This window comes from Microtus pennsylvanicus, chromosome 1 (assembly GCF_037038515.1).
Source record: "Microtus pennsylvanicus isolate mMicPen1 chromosome 1, mMicPen1.hap1, whole genome shotgun sequence".
In the NCBI taxonomy this organism is placed as follows: Eukaryota; Metazoa; Chordata; class Mammalia; order Rodentia; family Cricetidae; genus Microtus; species Microtus pennsylvanicus.
In genome coordinates this window covers 154,418,912-154,443,624 of record NC_134579.1, presented here as the reverse complement: position 1 = coordinate 154,443,624, position 24,713 = coordinate 154,418,912, and the positions used below count along the sequence as shown (strand labels likewise).

The following is a 24,713-nucleotide window of genomic DNA, read 5'->3' as shown; positions in this document are numbered from 1 at the left end:
CTCTAAGGTGTAACATTAAGAAGGCATCATGAGTTCTTAAAGAAGACAATATCTGAATGCTGTATTTACATACTCTAATTCATACATTTCAGAAGGAAGGCAAATAAACAATTATTAATAATTTTTAGTAAATGTTAATGTTTTCAATTATGGTGTAAGACTTGGTAAAATATATTTTCTGTATTTTCAGATTCTCAGATTCTATCTAATCTGCACTGGATTCTCCAGGGAATAATTTTTCTTTTTCCCTCCCTCCCTCCCTCCCTCCCTCCCTCCCTCCCTCCCTCCCTCCCTCCCTCCCTCCCTCCCTCCCTCCCCTCTCTCTGTTTTTTCTGTTTTCAAGATAGGCTTTCTCTGTTTAGCAGCCCTGGCTGTCCTGGAACTTGCTCTGTAGTCCAAGCTAGCCTCAAACTCAGATACGCCTGTATCTGTTTCCCAAATGCTTGTGATTAAAGGTATGCATAACCACCACCCAGCATCATGGGACTAATTTCTAAGCAGCCATTGGGATACTAGTCACAGGAACAAATTTCACTCTCTTGAATAGGTAAGTAATAGAATGGCAAAGTTAGAAATTATGGGTGAATTTAAATTCCAGGAGCTCTGTAATTGCCACAATAGCATGAGAACCCTGATTACAGATTATTTTTCTGTGACTATACTGGCAACCACAATATGCATGAAAAGAATCCCAATAACTCCAATTCATATGGTCTAAACTTTACAGACAAGGGCGGATATCCACAACAGAATTTGACAGTCTGCACAGCAGCAGGAAAACTAGTTAAAGCCCTGGTTAGGTTTCCCATGCCTGATTCCCAGTCCTTCACCTCCACTGGGCTTCAGGTTCCCCCACTGCACTCCTGACTGTAACTCTTTCAGAAGCCACACAAGGTGTCCTTCAGCTGAGGGGAGCTTTCCTGTCCCTACAAGATATGGAGATGACACCTGTGTTATTAGAGGTCCCTCTGGGAGTGCAGGGTTTTCTGGAACATCATGCCCTGGTTCAGGTAACATGGCTCCTATAATCTAGATTTCACCATCCACTTGCACAAATGAAATTGCTTCTGAAATTTCCAAACCCACAAAATCTATGCCTCCTTTCCCTATCACCCCTCAGATCAGGTGATTGTCCCAGCTCCACTGATACCTAATATGTCCCCCTCTGTGCAGTCTGCCTTCTCCACAGCTCTGTAGCTGTCAGACCTGTTCTACCCAGCTTCCCAGGTGTTGCTCCTATCTTACACCAGAACTCTGTATTAATGAGTACAGAACAAAGAAAACAATATTGTATGAGGGGTACTAGGTCAGATATCTTCATTGTACACGTTTATGAATTGACCCCTGGAAATCTTTGCTGAATTACATAGGAAAATAATGTCATCAAGCAGAGGCATCTTGATATAGGGAACACCCAACATTGGCATCCCAAGTGTGTGTTGAGTTGGTTGAATTCTACAGATTGCTAAAGCCAGACCAGAAGATTAAATTTTCACTGTATCCTGCATCAGATTAATCATCCCTAAAACATCAGTAATTAGTACAAATTATCACATCGTCTTTGGCCAACAAGAGCATGAATAAACTCAAGATTGTACTAACCACTTGCGTTCATGATTTACCAAACTCCAAAACTGAGAACACCAAATGTTCTAACAATACTTCTCTATTAGTTGAATATGAGTATTTGCTTTTAATAAAATCCATGAAAAACTTAGGCAATGGTATGGTTTTTGCTCATTGTAACAAGTTACCTTATCTAAAGTCTAAACTTTTTGAGCTTTGCTGTTTTTAGTATCAATATTCTGATATAGTACTTTAGAATTGGGCTAAATATTTCACCATCTTTTTCAGTACTTCAGAATGCTCTCCCAGCACACCCTTGGGGACTTCTGAGCAGTATATGAGCATAGGCATCTTTTCTTGCTTATAGGTCATTTTTTTAAAAGTTTTGTAGTCTCTTGATATTTGTATAGATGAATTCCCACATGGAATTAAGCTGAATATATGTCTTTTTAAAAGTACTTTTCTTGAGTTTTATTTCATGTTGAATTTTCTGGTATGTCTGCAATATTGGCATTGTGTAAAGAATTTAACAAATGGAATTTGATTCATTCATTGAGGCTCATAGAGTGGAATTTCAAGGTAAAACGGGATGTGATGATAGCAAAATTGTGTTCAGTATTTACCCATGGACAGCAATGTACTGAGGGTTATTGGAGACTGACTGACTTGTGGACTCTATACATGAGTTAATGATCATGCATCAGCATAGCCCAGTTTGGATGATGTCCTTCAATAACACAGGCTTGCACTAATATTTTCATTTGTCCCATTGCAGACCACTCACTGTCCTTCATGAAAGCAAGGGAGAGTTGTCTTCTTTCTTGGCCTCCCTAATCCTCAACATTCTGTCGGTGTTCAGCCCCTTTCTGTGGGACTATGTACTACCATAATAGTAAGCCTGGAGCAGTGAGGACAAACAATCTGCCCTACTTTAGTTGACCCAAATGTTTTCTCTCCAATATTTATTTTCTGGTATACAAGTTTGGAGGAACAATTAAGAGTTACAGCACATGTTGTAGGAGACTTTTCCAGGGAAGATATAACATTCCTATGCACCCACTCAGCCAAAATGGGAACTGACAACAGAACCAAGTATGCTTGCCACTGAAATCCATCTAGTTGAACCAATGGTTTTAATGGTATTACTTACATAAATACAAGAATGGAGTTGTTTACAAGAACAATCGAAGACAGTGGCCATCATGAAATACCAAACCAGCACAAAATACAGCTTATGAACACTGGACACCCAGAGAATACTACACACCTGTAGGCATATCTACATGTATTGTATCTTACTGGCTCAATAATTCTATACAGCAAGACTGGTATATGGAATTAAACACAGTGATTCCTGACAGTTTCAGGGACATCTGGAAACTAATTTGAGTTTTTATTTACAATCTTAATCATCTTCTCTACAGTCTCCAGAAAACTGACAAACAACAGCACATTCTTCAGGCTTCTCCATTTTGTATTCATTATGAATTATTTGACAGTGAGGAAGTAAAACATTTTAATGAAAAATTTCCTACATTAGTCACATTTGCAGAATTTTTCTGAAATAAGTCTAGATTTTGTTTCCTAAGATTCGAACATTCCTCAAAAGCTTTCACACATTTCTCATGTACATAATAATTCCCTAGTGCGGATGCTGTAGTGGTCCATAAGGACAGAGTTTGGATAAAGCATATGCCATATTACTTAGTATAGAATGTTGTGTCTTCACTATGTATTTCTTGATGTTTTCTTAGACCTGAGAGACAGGTAAAGAGTTTGTTATATACATTGCATTTATAAGGTTTCTCTCCTGTATCAATTCTTTAATGAGTTCTAAGGTGGGCTTCCTGGATAAGGGATTGGCCAAATTCACTGTATTGCTAAGATTTCTTCCAGTATGAATTTTCTGATGTTTTCTAAGAACTGAGCCACCAGCAAAACACTTGTCACATTCACTACATTTGTAAGGTTTCTCCCCTGTATGAAGCCTCTGATGTGTTCTAAGATGGTCTTTCTGGATGAAGCATTTGTCACAGTAACTACATTTGTATGGTTTCTCTCCTGTATGGATTTTCTGATGTGTTCTAAGATTGGCTTTCTGGATGAAGCATTTGTCACATTCACTGCATTTGTAAGGCTTCTCTCCTGTGTGGATTCTCTGGTGTCTTCTAAGGTGGGCTTTCCGGATAAAACATTTGTCACATTCATTGCATTTGTAAGGTTTTTCTCCAGTATGACATTTCTGATGCTTCCTAAGATCTGAGCCAACAGTAAAGGATTTTCCACATTCGCTACATTTGTATGGTTTTTCTCCTGTATGAATTCTCTGATGAGTTCTAAGATTGGCTTTCTGGATAAAGCATTTCTCACACTCACTACATTTGTAAGGCTTCTCTCCTGAATGAATTCTCTGGTGTCTTCTAAGGTTGGCTTTCCGGATAAAGCATTTGTCACAGTCACTGCATTTGTAAGGCTTCTCTCCAGTATGAATTTTCTGATGTGTTCGAAGATCTGAGCCAACGGTAAAGGATTTCTCACATTCAGCGCATTTGTAAGGCTTCTCTCCTGTATGAATTCTCTGATGTTTTTTAAGCTTGGCTTTCTGGATAAAGCATTTGTCACACTCACTGCATTTGTATGGTTTCTCTCCAGTATGAATTTTCTGGTGCATTCTAAGATCTGAGCCTACAGTAAAGGATTTCTCACATTCACTACATTTGTAAGGTTTCTCCCCTGTATGAGTCTTCTGATGTCTTCTAAGGTGGGCTTGCTGGATAAAGCATTTGTGACACTCACTGCATTTGTAAGGTTTCTCTCCCGTGTGAATTCTTTGATGTATTCTAAGAGATGAGCCAACAGTAAAGGATTTCCCACATTCACTACATTTGTAAGTTTTTTCTCCTGTATGAGTTTTTTGATGTGTTTTAAGCTGGGATTTCTGGATAAAGCATTTGTCACATTCAGCACATATATAAGATTTCTCTCCTGTATGAATTCTTTGATGTCTTTGAAGACCTGAGGAGGTGGAAAGGGATTTACCACATTCATTACATCTGTAAAGTTTCTTTCCACTGTGGGTTCTGTAATGGTATTCAAGGTGTGACAATGTATAGAAGGACTTACTACATTGTTTACATTCATAAGGCCTCTCTCCTCCATGAATATTCTGATGTTTTTTAAGACCTAAGTAGCAGATGAAGGGTTTTCTACAATCATTACATTTGTAAGTCTCTTCTCCAGTATGATGTCCCAATGAATGATAAAAGCACTTACCACATTCTGTACATTTGTAGGATTTCTCTCCATAATGGATTTTGTAATGTACTTTGTGGTGTGACAAATAGAAAAAGGACTTACTACATTCTGTAAACTTGTAGTGTTTCTCTCCAGGATGAGGTCTCTGATGTCTACGGAGGCTCACATAGGTCCTGAAACATTTCCCACATTTCCTGCATTGGTATGGTTTTTCTCCCCTATGGGTTTGTTTCACCTTTAGTTTATGTTTAGAGTTAAAAACTTCATCATACTCTGTATTTTTGTGTTCTTTCTTTCCAGTCTGGATTCGTTGATATTGGCTAATGATAGGGCACAAATTTAAACACTCCCCATAATCTTTATATTTATATTGTTCTTCTGCAGTGATCCCACTTTTATATCCCTTAGGGTTTGATGATTCATTAGAGGCATCACTCTGGTTACCACTTCTGTACTCCTTGCAGTTTTCTGTAGCATCACTTGTGTTATTAGGCACAACTTGGGAGGATTTATGAATCATTTTGCCAAGCTTATAACATTTGTAAGAATTCTCTTGGGTATTCACATATTGATGGACAATATGCTTTGAACCTTGATCCAAGGCTTTCTTGTATTTACCACATACGCAATGGTTCTCTGGAAAATGAGTACAATTAGGGGTTAATAAGGATTGGAACTCGATTAAACACATTCAATGAGTGAGGCATCCTTCAGTTCTCTAAGACGAATGAATTGGAAATTCTTAGGAACAGAACTCTCACCAGATACCTTTTACATTTCAATATCATTAAATAAATACACAGAAGAACCTGCACCCTGATCACCATCAAACTACAAGGATCAATAATAGCCTTCTCATTGTTACCTAATCTGCATGCCTTATAGAAGGTTGAAAACGGTGATAGGGCAATGATGTACTTTGAGAAAGGAGCTCTTCTACTGATCATATGGAGAATGCTTCCCTTTTTGGTTGCTGTTTATTTTTGAAAGAGTCACACTGTGTGGCCTTCATCAGCTAGGAACTCATTATGTAATCCAGGCTGACCTGGAACTCATCAGACCCACTTGTTTCAGCCTCCCTAGCAATGGGATTAAAATCATGCACTGCCAGGACTAGAGACCATATCTCAAAAAAAAAAATTAAAAAAAGAACAAAACTAACCACATGCACACCACCAACAGCTCTTTCTCTCTTCAAAAATGCCTCCATTCTTTTAAAAATCAGAAATAGGTGAATAGCTTAATTCAAGAGTAAAATCAAAATATTCCAACTGAATACTCAATTATCTGTGAACACTGAACTTAGGGTTAAAAATCATATGACACTGTTGGAAAGATTATATATTATATAGTTTTGGTTATTTTTGCTGAGAAGACTAAAAATATGAAGCTATGTTTATTATTATTAGAATTTTCCTACTTTCTAGCAGTCTCTAGATAAGCCAGATAGTTTATACAACTACAAAGTAGGTAAATACAAAGGATGAGTGAAGAGTTCTACAAGTAATGCATGCTTACCTATAAAAACTAGATTGCTGTAATTCTCCCACATTACATCCATGTAAAGAGCCCTTTGAGAAGAGTCTAGACATTCCCACTCCTCCTGGGAAAAGTCCACAGACACATTGCTGAATGTCAACAGACTCTGCAAAGAAAAATTACACATTTACCATGTGCTACTTGACAATATGCTTTCCTGGGTAAAAAGAGACTTAAGAAATTAGAGACACTTTCATGATATAAATGAGGCGGGGCATTATTCAAAGACAAAAGTTTTTAACAATGCTGTAGAGAAACCCTATCTTGAAAAACAAAAAAAAACAAAACAAAAAACAAACAACAAAAAAACCAATGCAGATGAACTCTCATATACATAATAAAAACTTCCCTTTATAAGTCAGAAATGGAAACCTGTCCATTACAATCTCTCTGCAGAATTTCTACATATGAAAAGCATAACTTCAGGGGAAGGAACATATAGGGTAGGACAGCCTTTTTCCTCCAAAAGAAGAGAGCAATGTAATTAAGAAGGACATTCATTTATGTTTGAAAATTTATGTCCTATGTACAGAGCCAAATCAATATGTCTAGAAAATTCTTCCTAATATATTTCACATGATACAATATAGAGGTGGAGAAAGACTGCTTAAACATTGTGTGAAAATTAAAACAAAAAACCAAGAAAATACTTATCTTTTGAGAACTTACCATTGAGCATTGTTATCAAAGGCATGATATGACCAGGACCTCTCCTGAGACAATTAGTTTTCAGATGTCAACACACCCATAGTTGTATCATCACTGTTTGATATCAAATATGAAGGAAAGTATCCACTAAACTGCAATCTGCATGTCCTCTCAGAAAAATCAGTTTTATCACAAACATAAGCCTCATATTTATTCTGCCATCTGTGTTCTCTAGGGTGCTGAAATATTTACTACTAGAATTCCAGACTCTGAGTCTCTTCTATTTCTACTTTTCCTAAAATTGCTCAGTGAGGTAAGCCAAAAGGTCCATGTGTTTCTAGGGCTACTTTCATAACATGATTCTAGAAACCTTGTCATCCCTGAAATTCAACCTATGTGGCACATGAGACCTTCTTCCTCCTACTATATAAGGACAAAAGTCCACCTCAACTGGGCATCAATTCTTTGCTCATCATTTACAATGGAATCTCTTTTAGAGATCTTAAGTCCATGAAAAACAAAGGTCCTCACAGTATTGTGGGAGAATACAATGAGGACAAGGCTGTGCTAGGTAGGTGACAAAATTTAAAGGTTTAATCTGAATTCTCGAAAAAGAAAAGGAAGAAAGAAATCAGAAGAACTTTACCAGAGGCAGGGAATTTAAGTCTTGCATGGATCCAATTAAAAAACAATTTTTGCTCTTGTCTCGTTTCTCTTGCCTCCTCTTATCTTTACTCCAACATGGTCTTTCACTCTTTTTGCTCTGCCCCTACCCTAATGAATCTCTTGCACTAACTGTTGTGTGTGGCGTATTTGCCATACATTGGCAGGGCCACTGAAAGACAACCACTTCACCTTTTTTTATTCTTTCATTGGTACCAAGACTTAATAGGCTCATCCTACCTGTTCACTCCACCCATAAGAGAACTGCTCGCTTGCTTCTACCTGCAACAGATCTGTTTTCTTGTTCAACGACGGCTTTGTCCTCCATTCAAAACCGACGATTAGTTCTCTTGTGGAGCTACCTATTCTGCCCATTCTCCTGGATGTGTGGCATCATCTCTTATGCACAGTCCTCACCTTCTCACTTTTCTCGAAGTCCTACCAGGTAACTGTGTCTCTCTTGGGCTAGGAGCCCTTGGCCCTGTTCTTGTGTGACGATGTACTGCCAGCCTGAGCCTACTGTGTTCTGTCCTCCTCTGAGTACCGGGGATGCCTGAGGCTCTCAAGATTTGGACTTCTCTCTGCAGCATCCTTGGGAACTGTCATATACCTCTTTACTTCCATTGGCATGTCCTTGGGAGACCCTGTGACCACTCCTTTCAAATCAAATCTGGGCTCAATGTACCTTGAACCAAGTGGTCAGGGATCCGAGAAAAAAAATCTATACTTTCTTTTTCTTTGTTTATGTATGGATCACTTGTCTGTAAGTTTTAGAATCTGATTCTTCCTGCATTACTTTCCACGTGGACATGTGTGCTTGCCTGGCTCCTGCGGCCAGCTACACTCATGTAGAGATCTCTCTGCTTTCTCCCATCTGCCAGAAGCCTGGGAGACGCACAGCTTAAGCTCCAGCTCACTGTATTCTCCACACGGCTCTGGTTTTGTGGCCTGCTGATCCATGGGCTCCCTTTCCTTCTGCCCCTTCCTGGTGTTCTCTCACTCTGCAGCCAGACTGCAGATCCACTGTGCTATCTCTGTTTGCATCTGCAATCCTGCAGCTCGTTTTCCCTCCGAACTTCCTCTTGGAACTTATAAGAACACATTTGCACAGTCTTCCACTTTGTGACCCACTCTCTTTTCCTCCACGAACTTAGATTTTATGATAATATCTTGGCCTCAGCACAAATCAATGGCCAAAACTGGCAAACATGATTTCCAAATTCTCACAAATGGTCATCAAATGCTACGGCCACAGACAAAAGGTCTCCAAATATCTTATACTTAAACAGGCATGCTCTGCTACACTTCCAAAGTCCCTTACCTACAAGGCTCTATCTCCTCACTCCTAAACATCATTTATCTCTATAATTTCTTTGCACTTTGCTCTCATGAAAATAATAATATCTGAAGATTATGCTGTAATCTTGGCCTCAGAATTTGTAAATTACTCATTGGGTATGGTTTAAAATGTATATAATTTGTAACAAAATTTGGCTTTAAACTTACAACAAAAGGCCTCTCCCACCAAAACAGTTACTGTAATGTTCTGTATCTTTAAGAGACAAGCCACCCCCATTCCCTTCCTGCTTATAGCCTTAGTCTCTCTCTTTTCTCTCCATCTCCCTCTCCCTCTCAGACAGGCAGCTCTCCCCCTCCTTTCCTCCCCTTTTTCTTTCCCCTCCATAACCCACCTAATAAATATCTAACCTCACTCTGCATGGTGTGCCTATCCGTTTGTCGTTTGTCACTGCCGGGGATAAGCCACCTTTGGAGACCTCCCACTGATTTCATGCTCAGTCCTTGCCTAGGACTGGCTGCTCCCGGGACCCACTGTCTGCCGCTGCTGGGATTCCGCAGCAAGCTGCTGGGGACTTGCAGCATGTGTTGCCCATGGCCGCATGTCCCTTGCGTGTCTCCCTGCCCGGGACCAACCATAGCTCAGGGACCTGCAGCTGCCCCTGCCTGGGGCTGGGGGCTCTCAGGGCCCACTACCACCACTTGGGTACCTGCAGCAATCTTTAATAATCATTACAGTTACATTATCACCTGTCACCAGGTGCCTTTCCGCTGTCAGCTATGTGACATGTGCACCCTTTAAAAGTGCCCACCAGAGCACAGCTTGCTCTCCTGTCTCATTTCTGTTATCTCCTCTTTTCTCTCTTGCCGCCTCTTGTCCCCATTCCAATAAGTCTTTCACATTTTCGCTTTCTTCCTCCCCTAATAAACCTCTTGCACAAACTCTGTTGCATGTTGTATGTTTCCTTAGTGGCCTACCTTGGCGGATCCCACCAAAAAGTATTCACTTTGCTTTCTTTTTTTAAAAATTTATCCTTTCATTTTTATCTATATATCTTTAAAAATAAGTAAAATTTTGTTTGGGTTTGCCTATAGTTTTAAATTACGCATAACACCCTGACTGTTTTTGCAATAATAGCTTTTTTTTTTTAAACTTTAAAGAAACGGTCATGCCTGTGATTATGTATGGTCCTCATAGGTTTTATCGGATATCACTTTTCTGCCTTCTAATGCTCCATACCGCTGATCTCCCTAAAGGCATTGTTTGTGTCATCCCAGACTGCCCTGCTGTTGCTGTCTCTCTCTACACAGCTTAATGGCTGCAGCCTTGGCTCAGGGAACCTCTCTCCCTCATTCCCAGGCTTTGTTGAGATCCTGATCTTCAGGACACAGGCTCTGTCTTCCTGAAGGGTTAAATGTGGCAGCCTGGAGATATGAGCTCTTAATGGGGTGAAACCTGACTTTGGAGAAATAGAAGTAAAAAGGAAGCAGTCAGACACATTCTTCAGTTCTGGTTAATTCCAATTTCTTCCCCGAGGGAGATTTTTCTATCTTTCCAGTGTCTCCAATGGGGAGCATGGAGGAAGCCCTGAGTGTGATAAGTCCTGAGTGGATGTGTGCTGTAGACGTGTGAGTTGGCATGTCAAGGAACAATGTCTCAGCCCTGTGGGAGTGTCAAAGCTCATAGGAATGGCAAAGCCTTCCTTGGATCTCAGTATGAATGTGGACAGTTTGTGCAGAAAATGCCCACCATAGCTTTCTCTCCATAATGCACAGCTTTCCTCCTGGGATGCATGGCTTTCTCCCTGGGATATTTACTACTTGAAGACGACCCTCAGAGAAACAGCTCCTCCTGAGATGAGGCAAACTTGCCTCCTTATCCAGCTGTGTGTAATAAACACACTGAGCTTCCAGGGCTGCTGTGGCTTGTCCAGTAAAGGGCCCACACCATCCAAAAACAAAAAACTATTTTCAAAGAAATGTGGACATGACACTGACCTGTGGAGCATCTACAGGAGAACCATCCATTTTTTTTCTGTTGCTCTTCTCAGTCTTAGGAACAAAGACTGGCACTCTTCTTGACAATTCACATCAAGGTGTCAAAAGTAACAAGCTAAAATGAAGACAATCCTGTTACAAATAGTGCTAAACAACATAAGGGAACCAAAAAGTGAAAAAGATACCAGAGGTTTTATCAACATTCTTACTGACAGGAAAGCATGGAAAGATATATTTAGAGTGATGAAAGAAAACAGCTGGATCTTATCACTGCACCCAGAAATGTTGGCTCTTAAAATTCATGGAGAAGGAAGTTCACTTGAAGAAAGTTACAAAATATCACAGGTCATGCACTCAAACAACACTAAAGATCATAACTGGAGGTAACCTATATATATAAAAATCAGAGAAATTGTCCATTACATCACAGGTAATAAAGACATTTTACACAAAGAATAGAATAGAGAAGAACTGGGTATAAGATATGAAACGCAACTCAAAAAAAAAAAAAAAGCCAGCAAACCATTATTTCTAACTGGAGGAAAGAAAAATATACCAGTAATTTTAGCAACCAGAATATTATTTAAAAAATCATATCAGAAATAAAAACCCTGTACTATGAAAATCTCAACAGAACTGGGACTGTCAAGATTTTGTGATGAAGTCCTATAGAAAGCTGAGCAGAATTTTAGATGATTAAATAAGTCTGCTGCTAAAGCAGTAACTCAGAATCAATCCCTTACTTTCTCATCAATTATTTATCATTCTTTCCTTCCTCTTTATCTCCAGCTAGAAATATACGTCAACAAGGTAATGGTATTACAGAAATTCATTCATGCATAAGTTTATGCAACAATCTGTAACTCCTTAATTACAAGAAATTATAGACATAATGATGGAAATGACCCATGTTAAAGAACTCACTAATAAAGAGCCTATAGAAATCATTGTGTCGTTGGGTGGTGGTGGCACACGCCTTTAATCCCAGCACCTAGCCTATAATCAATCCAATCCCACATCCCTAGAGGGTAGCATAAAAACACGGTCAATATAGTCAGAGCAATATGTCTTTATTAGAACACAGCTATCCTACATAAACAGGCCCTGAATATCCCAACATAGCAGAAGCACAAGAAGAAAGATCTTAAAGCCGTCTGTATGAAGATGATGGAGGTCCTTAAGTGGACATGATTAAATCCCTTAAAGAAATCCAGGAAAATACAAACCGTGTAAGGAAATAATTAGAACTCTTCAAGACTTGAAAATGGAAACAGAATCAAACAAAATACAGACTGAGGAAATTCTGAAAATAATAAACAAACTAGGAATTCAAAAAGAACTACAGAGGAAAGCTTCATGAAAAGAATATAAGGGCCGGAGAATTTACATCAGTCAAAATGTGTGGGTTTTTTTGTTTGTTTGTTTGTTTGTTTTTTTGGTTTTTCGAGACAGGGTTTCTCTGTAGCTTTGGAGCCTGTCCTGGAACTAGCTCTTGTATACCAGGCTGGTCTCGAACTCCCAGAGATCCGCCTGCCTCTGCCTCCCGAGTGCTGGGATTAAAGGCGTGTGCCACCACCACCCGGCCCATCAGTCAAAATGTTAAATCTAAAAAAACTCCTGAAAGGAAACATCGAGGAAATCTGCAACACGATGAAAAGATGAAACCTATGAAAAACAGGGATAGAGAAAGAGAAGAAATGCCGCTTTTATGTTTTCAATATAATCATAGAACATAAGGTTCCTATCCTAAAGAAGGAAATGCTTACAAAAGAACAAGCATACAGAACAACAAATACATTGGGCCATAAAAGAAAGACCCCGTGTCACACAAAACCCAAAACATTAAGCATACAGATCAACAAAAGACTATTGAAAGCTGCAGGAGAAAAAGGCCAAATAACATCTAAAGGCAGACCTACTAGAATTACACCAGGCTTCTCAATGGAAACTCTAAAACCCAGAACATCATGGACAGATGTATTGCAAACCCTAAGAGACCAGAGTTGCCACTCCAGACTACTTTACCCAGCAAAACTTTCAATCAATATCAAAGGAAAAAATAATATCTTCTACCGTAAAGACAAATTTAAACACCATCTATAAATAATAGATAAAACCAACCCTATAGAAGGTACTAGAATGAAAACATTAACCTAATGAGGTAAACCATACCCATAAAAATACAGGGAATAAACTCAGAATTACATTAGGGTAAAGGGTCAGAAAAAAGTATTCCAATCAAATAGGCTCAATAAAACAAGCTGATATAGCAATTTCAATAGGTACCCAAACAGATTTCAAACCAAAATTAATGAAAAGGGGAAACATACTACAAACTCTCCAAAGGAAAAATTCACCAAGATGACATGTCAGTTCTTGATATGTACCAAACACAAGGGCACCCAAGTTTGTAAAATAAGTACTTTTATAGCTTAAACCTTGTACTGACCCTCAAACAATAATAGTGGAAGACTTAAATATCCACTCTCACCAATGGACAGGTCATCCAGACAAAAACTAAAGAGAGATGCTGGACCTAACAGACATAATAAACCAAATGGTCCTAACAAATATTTACAGAACATTTCATCCAAACACAAAACAATATACCTTCTTCTCTGAAACTCATGGAACTTTCTACAAAATTTGACCACATTTTCCAACACAAAATAAGTCTCAACAAATACAAGAAAACTGAACTAATTCCTACATGCCATTAGACCACCACTGGATATCAACAACATAAGCAACAGTATCAAAAAAACAGTATCAAAATAAGAAATGAAAAAGGGACGATGTAACATCAGACACCCAGGAAAGACAGAGAATCATAACAGCATACTTTAAAAACCTGCACTCCATCAAATTAGAAAATATAAAAGAAATGAAGTTTCTTGACTCATACCAAGATCAGACTAGCAATTTAAACAGACCTATACCCCCTAGTGAAATAGAAGTAACCATTAAAATTCTCAGAAAAAAAAAGGCCCAAGACTAGATGGTTATAGAGCATAATTCTAACAAAACTTCAAAAAAATGTCAATGCCAATATTCCATAAATTATTCCATAAAAATTAAACAAAGAGAACATTTTGCAATTCATTTTATAATGCCACAGTCACTCTGATACCAAAACCACATAAAAAGGTAGCAAACAAAAAGAATAACAGACGAATTTCCAATTTCCCTTATGAACATGTATGCAAAAATACTCAATATATATTTGCACATTAAATCCAAGAACACATTAAAAAGATCAATTACCATGATTATGTTAACTTCATTCTAGAGATGTAGAGATGGTTCATTATATGAAAATCAATAAATGTAATTTACCGTATAAATATGCTGAAAAAAAAAAGCACATGACCATTTCATTAGATGCAGAAAATGCTGGTTACAAAATTTAACACCCCTTCATGATACAAGTCCTCTAGAGATTAAGGATACAAGGGACATATCTAAACATAACAAAGACAGATTATAACAAGCCTTTGGCCAACATCTACTGAAAAAGTTTCAAGAGAAACTCGATGCAATTCCACTAAAATCAGAAACAAGACAAGGTTGTTCACTCTTTCAGTATAGTACTTGAAGTTTTAGCCAGAGCAATAAGACAACTGAGGGAGATCAGGAAGATAAAAATTGAAAGGGAAGAAATAAAGTATCTTTATTTGCAGATGATAGGATAATATACATAAGTCAACATAAAAATTCCACCAGGAAATGTCTACAGCTAATGCACACTTTCAACAAAGTAGCTGGATACAAGATTAACTCACAAAAATAAGTAACTCTTTTATATATAAATAATAAAGGGACTGATACGGAAATCAGGGAAACAACTTTTACAATAGCCTCAAATAATGCAAAATATCTTGGGTTAACTCTAATCGAACAAGTGAAAGACTTACTATAAAAACTTTGAATCTTTAAAGAAAGAAATTGAAGGACATATAAAAATATGGAAAGATTACATTATTAGGATTAACATTGTAAGAATGGCCATCTGCCCTAATGTAATCTCCAGATTCAATGGAACCCACATTAAAATATTAGCAAAATTCTTCAGAGACACTGAAAGGAAAAATCTTAGCTTCATATGGAAAAATGAAAAACCTAGAATAGCTAAAACAATCCTGAACAATAAATGATCTGCTGTGCCTCACCATTCCCAATTTCAAGTTATACTACAGAGCCATAGTTATAAGAACTGCATGGTATTAGCATAAAAACAGACATATTGATTAATGGAATGGGATTGAATACCCAGAGATAAATCCATACACCTATGGACACCTAATTATTAATAAAGCTGCCAGAAATACACACTGGAAAAAAAAAAGAAAAAAATTTCAACAAATGGTGCTGGTCAAATTAGATAACCACATGTAAAAGAATGCAAATAGATCAATATTTATCACATGTATAAAATTCAAGTCTAAATGGATCAAAGACATACAACTAGACACACTGAACCTGATATAAGAGAAAGCAAGGGAATGCAAATATAAACCACATGTTTCTCAAATTTCCTTGGAAGACAGATAAGGTTAAGCCAGAAATGCAATAAATAAAAACTAGATTTGAAAGTTATCACCTAAAAATATTTTTGGTACAGCCTGAGAATCTGTGACATCAGGTTGTCTACAAAAGTTAGTAAAAAGTAGAACTTTCCAGCAAGTTCTTCTTCCATGAAACTATTATGCTTTTATATTATACATTTTTGTTTCATTATCTGCTAAATATATATTATCAAACTTAGATGGCAAAAATCAAGTGTTTTCTCTGTCAGGGTTTTCTGCAATATTTCTCAGGTACTTCTGAATAACCTGTTGTCTAATAGAAGAGTCTTCTTAAGCTCAAATCTAAAAGTGTTCTAAATTTTAAGGATGTCAAATCTTAAATAAAGCCTTAGGTTTAAATTTTTAAAAGTTAGTGGCCACAGACAACTGTTAATGTAATATGGTTTGTTTATTTTTTAGTTTTATACTTGCCCTTGGTCTGATAAATGACCAGATTCTGGCAAGGGAGGTAAAGAAGGCTCATGAGAGTCGATCTTCTACTAACAGCATGATTTAATACAGTATAAAGATATTATTTTATACAGCACTTGTAGGAGGGAGTTGCTTGTTCGTCCCGGCCTCCTAGCTAGCTTAGACTCGAAATAATCACACAGAAACTATCAGTTAAATCACTGCTTGGTCCAATAGCTCTAGCTTCTTATTGGCTAACTCCTACATCTTAGTTTAACCCATCTCCATTAATCTGTGTATCACTATGAGGTCAAGACCTCCCAGCAAAGTTTCAGCACGTCTACCTCTGGCCACAGATCCACGGCATCTCCTAGACTCCACCCTTCCTTCTCCCAGCATTCAGTCCAGTCCTCCCCACCTACCTACGTTCTGCCCTACAACAGGCCAAGGCAGTTTCTTTATTCATTAATGGTATTCACAGCATACAGAGGGGACTCCCACATCAGGCACTCCAAGCTTCTAGTTCATAATTAGTAACAAATGGACACCATCTTGACATCTGAAACTACAGTCGTTTGTGTCTGTGCCTTTCTCTGGTGTCAAATATAGAGATCAGAGCTAGAGTGCATAATGACCCTCCCTAACTAGTCAGCTACAAAGCACATCCCCAGGCCTGGCATGGAGCCCTGGTGACTTCAGGAAAATACCACTGTAACTCATCTGGAACCTGACTTAGTGAAACAGCTCTTTACATACTATGCTACACTTAGCTTATTTAACTTTAAATTTAAAACAAAATTTTTTTCACTTTAAAGGATAATTTTTTTTCTGCTGCCCAAAAATATTTTGCTGTAAAAGAGACATGGGCCACAGTATATGTTAAATGAAAAGTTCCAGCAACTAATCAACAGAAAGGACCACTTGTTCTAACACTGAGGTGAGGTTATGCTTATGTCCTTCCTGAAAATGAACAAAGTCCCTGATGACTCCAGACCTATTACATCTCACCAGGACATCCAGAGGCCACCAGAAGAATAAAACATCTCAAAGTAGATGACAAATCCATCCAGAGGAGAAACCCCAAGAGGGAAATTAAACTGATAACTTGAGAGATATCAGGATTCTTCAAGGTGAGACTTTGGGGAAATAACAAGGATACTATAAAACAGACCCCAAAGTGATACTGCTATGTATCTGTATTACATGTTAATGATCACCTTGCCAATGCAGAATCCAAGTGTCTTTTGGCTGGGGGGCAGGGGGAAGGTTTAAGTCACACTTGCGATAGGAGAAAGTATGACACTGTTTTCTGTTTTGCTACACTAAGGATTGTTCATGAAGGTTTATGTGCGCTAGGACGTATTATACCCATTTTGCTCAGTAACTCTTTGCAATTGATCAACAGAATTAAGAGAGCTTTTTCCTGAAAATTGTGATGGTTTCTTACATCTATTGAATGCTGCAATGGTTGCAGCCGTAACAGCAATTTTATGCCTATCCCAGGAATCCTTACTGGAATACAAAGAGAATTCTCAAAATGGCTTGCACAATTAGTAAAACTACTAATATTACAGCAAAAATATTAGCAGAAATTAGTCTAGAGATGGATTAATCGAGAATCACAGTTTTATGATATAGAGCTACTATAGACTATTTGTTGCTCCAAGTACAATCTTGGTTGTCAACAGCTACCTGGCATGCTTTGTTTTAATGTGTCAGATTGTTTTCATACTATTGATGGTCAATTTAATGATTGATATAATGAGATAGACAAAATCTCTCAAATGACTTTTGAATGGCCATCATGGTTAAGATGGCTTTCCCCTTTCCTTGGTCATCTGTTATCTATTTTTATAATTCTCTTATGCTTACCCATATTAATGAGACTAAATATAAGGGAATTCACACCCTTGGCCTCTATTACTGTCAGTGTCTTTTCTTTTAAAAAAAAATTAGAAGGGAGGAGATACTGGAAGCAAAACAGTCCTTGTGCCAAATCCCTAGGAAAAACAGGAAAGTAAATCACACAGGGTTGTCTCCTCAAAGAAGGAAATGAATACCCATTTCACACCTAGAAGGCTGGGAGTGAATGCTATTAATGACCTGATGTCCTTTGCTACCTATAGAGCTAGACCTCACCCAAATACCCAGAATGCTAATCCCAGACTTCCCTTCCTAGAAATGTTTTTTAGCCATGTTTCTTAGTCAATAGAACCCATCCTTACAGTAGATGTCACTTGTATTTTATGGGCTTCTGAACTCTATGCTAACTATATGATCTGGATGACCAACACACCAGATCCTTTCTTAGGTCCTTAAATTTATATATGTAACCCATCTCTAGAATCCACCTTTTTGGAAGAACTGACATGTACTTTGAGTTGAGTTTTTGAAATAATTATGCATCTTTGTGCACCAGGGATTGAATTACAGTAAGAAACATTTTCCTAAACTATACTATGTTTAAATAGGCATACAGTAAATCACTTGGTAGCAGAGTCTCCAGATGTTTGAATCAGCACTGAGTAAGTCAGTCTGAACCAAGTTTTCCTGCTTACCTCCCAGTTTGTTTCACTGACAGCTGTGATGTGTGCAGGAAATCCCACACTCCAGTGCTCAGGCAGTTCTTAATAACTCAAGCTGACACAATATTTACTGTGTCAACTGAAATCCTTCAGTCTTTGGATACTACAATTTCTTCTGTAGAAATCAACTTTATAGTTCCATATAAAACTAGGACTGTATGACATATTTCTATATTCCTGGTTTATTTAACTATGCTATCTTATGCTAATCCTGTGTCACAATGTAAACCTTAATTCTGCATGTCTAGATAATGGTTTTTGAGTACACATAATTATGGCATACACAAATACACATATATTATGTTTATTTTATATTAATGTCATCTCCTGCAATTGTCTTGATAGTTAATGAGGATTTCCATGATTTCTTATGAAAGAATTTTAGGATAAGTACGGAGAGCAGATGCCACTTATCATTAACTTAATTCTAACTGATAATACCTGGTCATGGGGCAGATGCATTCTATGTTTCTTCCCCATGATTTCAGAGGAATTGCTTTAATGTTTTACATAATCTGTTCAAATTTCATAAATGATCAAATGCAAGCAACAGTCAAGAGAATGTTCAAAGGTCAAAATAAATAAAATAACTCCAATAGATCTGTAGCCACCAATTGCAGGCATTTGTAAACCCTTTGAGGAATGTGAGAGACACTCAATGAGCTAAGCAAGAAGAAGGAGGTTAGGTAATTCACAGTATCGAAACAGTTAAGGCAATGCAAGGACAACAAACTCTAGCTAGAAGAATGAGGTTAGTAATTCACAGTATCGAAACAGTTAAGGCAATGCAAGGACAACAAACTCTAGCTAAAAGGCTACAATGTGAGGAAATAGAGAAATTCTCAACTTTCATGAAAGAAAGAGACATTTCTCAACTGTTGATGAAATTACTTTGACCAACAAAAAGCAGGAAGCAGTTTGGAGAGAACAGTGCCTAAATTCATACTGTTTATAAGTGTTTCTTTACATTTAAAGGTGGATGTGATATAGAGATGAGGACTTTGCATTGTTATGGATCTTGGTTTATTGCTACAAATTTAAAGTCAATTTTGTTATATGTATATTTCTGCTCTTCTTGATTATGATACTGTGTTTGTGCAGGTCATTTAAATATGTAAATATGTATTAAGAAATAAAGTTAATAGATACTCATCTATAACAGTCAAGCTTGTAGTTACATTAGTTTGGTTTTCTAGATGTACAGAGATGTATTTCAGTGTTACCGTATGGAGTGTTTAAGGAAGTCATGTACAAATAAATCAGAATTAAAGGAGAAAAGGGTGAGTTCCTAGAAACAAGTGAATAGACCAACTTTCTGCATCTTAAAACAATAGCAGGCATTATGCAAGTCCTAAAACTGAAGCAGGAAGCATTTCTTCTTAAAGTTTCTGAGGACTGGATAGATTTAGCATAGAACTCTCCTTTCCTTTAGACAAACCTTACACTAATGGCAAAAGGAGAATATTGAAGAAAAGGAAATCTAGAGTCATTCAACAAAGCTAGCTTTACATGGACACCCAAAACAGATAAGAAACAAGAAATATATGCAAAGAACAAAATCACAGATCAGTTGTCAGGATGAATATAGATACAGAGACTAGATTACATGGAAAGAGATCAAAAGCTGAGTTTATGCCAAGAATGCAGAGAGACACAGAACAACAGCTCCTTGGGAATGACAGAAGAGTAAACACACAACACAGTAAGAGAAGCAAATATAGAACCAGGCCACACAGTCAAATTTCAACAAAAAGGCAAAAACATAAACTATAGAATAGACAGCCTCATCAACCAATGGTATTGGGAAAAGTAAATAGCCAAATATAAAAGAATGAAACTAGGTCCAGTGAATTTCAATTCACAACTCCAGTGACTTGTGAAGTCTGCAGCATAGCACAATGGGGAATAAGTCCATATAGAGACATAGGTACATAGTTTCTGAACAGCACAACAAATTAACAAGACACAGGAGCAATAAGCAACAAACAGGATTGAATGCAATTAAAGTCTTGTATGGAAATGATAATAATTAAATTATGAAGTACAGTCTACAGAATGGAGAAACTTGTTAGCAAACTTTTCATAGTATAACACATAAACACACAGTTTTTTATCAAGAATTAAAAAAACACAAAGTAAATAAATAATACTGTTGTTCCTTTGGTCCCTGCCCCAGCCACGCCCACTCCTTTTAACTCCTGACCCCGCCCTGACATCGCTCTCTTTCTGCTTTTCCTCTCACACGGGGCTTTTGCCTCTCTCTCTCTCTCTCTCTCTCTCTCTCTCTCTCCCCCTCTCTCTCTCCCTCTCTCTCTCTCTCTCTCTTTCCCTTTATTTCTTTCTCTCCTTGTTAATAAATTTTATATAGCTATTTCCTGTGTTTATATGTCTGACCCGCCGCCACCGCCACCACCACCGCTGCAGCCGCCGGGACCGCCGGTGGCGGGAGCGTGTGTGCCCTCCCGCTGGTGAGAAGCTGTGGCCGCTTGCTCGGGTGCCGGACCGTGGAGCTGGCGCCCGGCACTGCTGTGACCCGCCGGAGTTTGCTGCGGGCGGGGGGACCCCAAAGATTTATTATTTCACAACAAATACTACAATCAAGAAGCAAAAAAAGGAGTACGTTCAAAGTAATTTTAACAGCCAAAATGTATATAATACATGCTCCACACTTTTAGTCATGAAACTTTTACTTCAAATATAAGGATACAAAATGCTATGAGTGAAGGAAGTTTTTTATAGATATGCCATGATGAGAGTTGGTTATAATTGTGGTAGGTAAAATAAAAAGCCTTATCTAATATAAAAAAAAATTTAACAAATGATCAAGTGGTCCATTTGCGAGGAAGCTATGTGATCAATACGAATACATTTCACAAAGGTTTCCAAATACACAAAGCCATCAATGACAGAACTGTAGGAAGCAAATAACCTCCTTGCAGTGCAGGGAGGTTTCAAAATCCTTCATTCAGTGATGCTGGAAATCTGACAGGACGTTAGTGAGAAAGGTAATTTCAAACCTAGTAAAGATCAATCTCTATAAAGTGTCTTCTTCAATAACTTGCACTGCTGACATCAATAGTATATAGAAACAGAAGAATACATAAAAGACATGGGAACACTGACTCACTAGTAGCATGTTCACATTCAAACATGGGAAGAAATGTAAAAGAATGCATGTATTCTGTAAAGATTCTAAGTAATTTAGGCATTTTTCATATGAAGAGAGAAATTATGAGAAACCAAAAAGACTTCAAAAACTATAAGGTAAGGATCAAATCCAGAGTTGACTTTAAAATACATAAAAATTATAGGAATGCAATCTGTTCAGAGTTGACATGAAGACAGATGACAGGAAACATCAACAGAAAGACAGCGCAGTAAGAGTTAAATACTCTGAAGGATATTAAACAAATCTTAACAAAATCCTGCTGGCATTATTTTAAGGAATGAAGAAAATAACTCTAAGACACAGAATCTGAAGGAATTAGAAAATGCTTCAAAAAATGAGAACAGGAAAAACCAAGAGGCATCAATGGTTCTAACTAAACATTATATTCAAATTATAGTAATGAAAACATTTACAATTGGTATGAAGGCATGATCAGCAATGTGAATGAAAGAGGGACAGCATCACTCATATGCAAAAATCAAATAAAATTTTATCTGCTATTGAATCTTTCAAAGAGTCTTCGAATACCTACAATAGGATAATCCCGAGGTTATCCTCAGTGGAATTATCTAGAATCAGATTGAATGAAACAGAATGTGGCAAAGCCAACTTCCAGTTCTTTTTCTACTGTCACTCGAGTCCCCTTCCCATTCCTTCACCTCCTCCTCAGTGACTCCTGCATACCTGGATCCTTTGCCACTGTCTCCTCTCTCTACACCACCCAGGGCTCTTTGTTCTAATTGAAAGGTGTGCAGGACTGGTTGAGCAGTGGAAGACCTGCATAAGGGAAAGCGGTTCTTCAAAGAGCACCTGGAACTTTCCATGGAACAAACATGAAAGATGCTGACACCTGCAAAAGGAGAGAGAATACCAGGTAAAATGTCTTTCTCTGAGAGGTGAGACTCATTCACACACAGCTCCCATACATGCGGAGTAGTTTTCCCAGGAACCCTGAGCAGGAGAAAGGAGACTGCAAAAAAAAAAAAACAAAACAAAACAAAACAAAACCAATTTTCACCCACAGAAACCAGACTCTTGTGTTTCTTCAACAGGAGACCTCTGTATAGAGCCTTGTGAGCAGGGTCTAGGCATTCCCACTCCTCCTGCAAGAAAGAAGTCCGCAGTCACAGCGCAGCATGTCAACAAACTGTGAAATAAAAAACAACTATTTAGTCACATTTGCATGGACAGAGTGCTTTTCTTGAATCATGGGGCCATTTTTCTGATCTATGTGAGTGAGCATAAATATTCAAAAAATGCTTTCTATCTTTGTTTTCACCTGTATTGAGTTTTCTAACTATAAAATAGTGTGGGCTGATAGTAACTCACAACATCCATAGAGGGCTTGCTTATAACATTAATATCTAAGCATATGAAGATACATTTGTGGATGCTGCATGTACATCAGAGAGTGCATACCTTTCAGATGTTAAATTAGTAGGGGTTAAAGTCTGCCTCGTAAAAGTTAATGTTCACAATCATTATTGCAGAACTTGATAAAGTATTGTTATGAGTAGCCCACCAGAGATTAGCACTTAAACAGTTTGTAGCCAACCCAAAACAGACTCTATTTATTCCAGTCATCTGAGACGATACCCAAGTGTTCAGGGTCCTAGGTGAGGCTCCAAGTATCCAGAACATGGGATTTTTAAGGGCAGAGACCTAGGTGTAGGTGTCTTGCTTGACAGTTACAGGGGAACTTCTGCAGTATCCGCAGTTTGAAGCAAGCAGTTTTTAACAGGAGCTAAGATAGGACATTACCCTCCCTAAGGAGCTAGGGTGAAAGGTCATCTCAAGAAGGTTCTCCACAGTTTTAACAAAGGCTAAATCAGAAAGGTTAGGTAGGACATCCTGACCTTTGGTACCTCGGATAGAGTTGGGTAGTTTTCCATGGAATTCTCCATCAAGGATATCAAATTCTAGTTAACCCTGGAAACAGCTTCAGCAAGAATACAAGATGGAAGAACCTCTCTGCTCTGTCTTAATCCTGTCACAAGTGTATTTTCTGATTCAACCGAACCTGCACTGGTTCCTCATGTGACTAAAATCTACAAAGCTCTCTGGGTGCCTAGTCCTAGGGAATGCATGCATGAATTTAAATTTCAAGAGCTTTGTAACTGCTACAATAATAGCAAAGAGAACCCTGTTTGGTAGGCACCATATAATGCACACGCTCTACCAGGTTATTTTATGAAAATATTCTCACAACAATAAGATAAATTAAAAAAATCAGGATGAGTCCTAGTTCATAGGATCCCAAACTTCCAGACAATGGTTAAGATTCCCACGACAGAAGTGTGACAGTGGCGTCCTTTAAGAGCAGCCTCAGCGAGCACAACCCGGCTCGGTTCTCGCAGTTCCCAGCCCCGCAGCTCCTCTGACCTGGGAGGTTCCAGCGCCGCCGGGCTGCGGTTCCCGCCACTCCGCTGCTGACAGGTGACTTTCCTAGGACACCCCACGTGGCACCTGTGGCTACCGTGAATTTTCAGGCTCGCCCACAGAAGCCAGTGTCCTCCGCCCCGGAATCGGGAGCGCGGAACTCCCAGGTCCTACAGTGAATGGTGGATTTTCCTGTCACTCTGGCACGGCTCCTTGGAGCGCCTCCCTGGCCCCGCCCACTACACACCGGTTCCGGTTACGTGGTTCCTCTACGTCCGCGTATGCAGACACTTTCTCTTTCTTAATTAGTTTCCCAAATCCATCCAAGTTTTTTCCTTTTACCATCTCTCGTCTGATCAAGCGAACGTCCCCACCCGCGAAGACCCTCCCCACTCACTCCGTCTCAGGCCGCCTTCCACACAGCTCCAGCTGTCAGGCTGCCCTGGACCCGCTCTGCACAGCCTCCCCTCATGCTTGCTGCCAGCCTAGACCAGAACTGCATCTGGGAGGACGCAGCACTCAATTGTCTGACCCTGTGATCTGACCCCTTCAGATACAAGTTTCCCGCCTAGATTCTCATCTTGGAATAATAGCCTCCTAGGTTAAGAAGGCACAGCAAGAGACAATCAGCACCCTAAA

At 38.5% G+C, this 24,713-nt stretch overlaps 1 protein-coding gene across 3 annotated transcripts; it reads right to left on the bottom strand.

Annotated features, from left to right (window-relative positions):
- Positions 1–331: 331 nt before the first annotated feature.
- On the bottom strand, positions 332–24,262 carry LOC142832565 (uncharacterized). 3 transcript variants are annotated; one of them, XM_075943108.1, is made up of 6 exons: positions 24,078–24,262; positions 22,718–22,842; positions 22,380–22,545; positions 10,966–11,080; positions 6,340–6,466; positions 332–5,457 (listed from the first exon to the last, which is right to left on the bottom strand). In XM_075943108.1, the coding sequence occupies exons 4-6, from the start codon at positions 10,993–10,995 to the stop codon at positions 3,317–3,319; spliced, it is 2,298 nt and encodes a 765-aa protein (XP_075799223.1). In that variant the 5' UTR covers positions 10,996–11,080; positions 22,380–22,545; positions 22,718–22,842; positions 24,078–24,262; the 3' UTR covers positions 332–3,316. The 3 variants fall into 3 exon arrangements, with proteins under 3 accessions (XP_075799223.1, XP_075799213.1, XP_075799231.1); XM_075943098.1 differs by having other exon boundaries at positions 22,718–22,798; XM_075943116.1 differs by lacking the exon at positions 22,718–22,842.
- Positions 24,263–24,713: the final 451 nt, after the last annotated feature.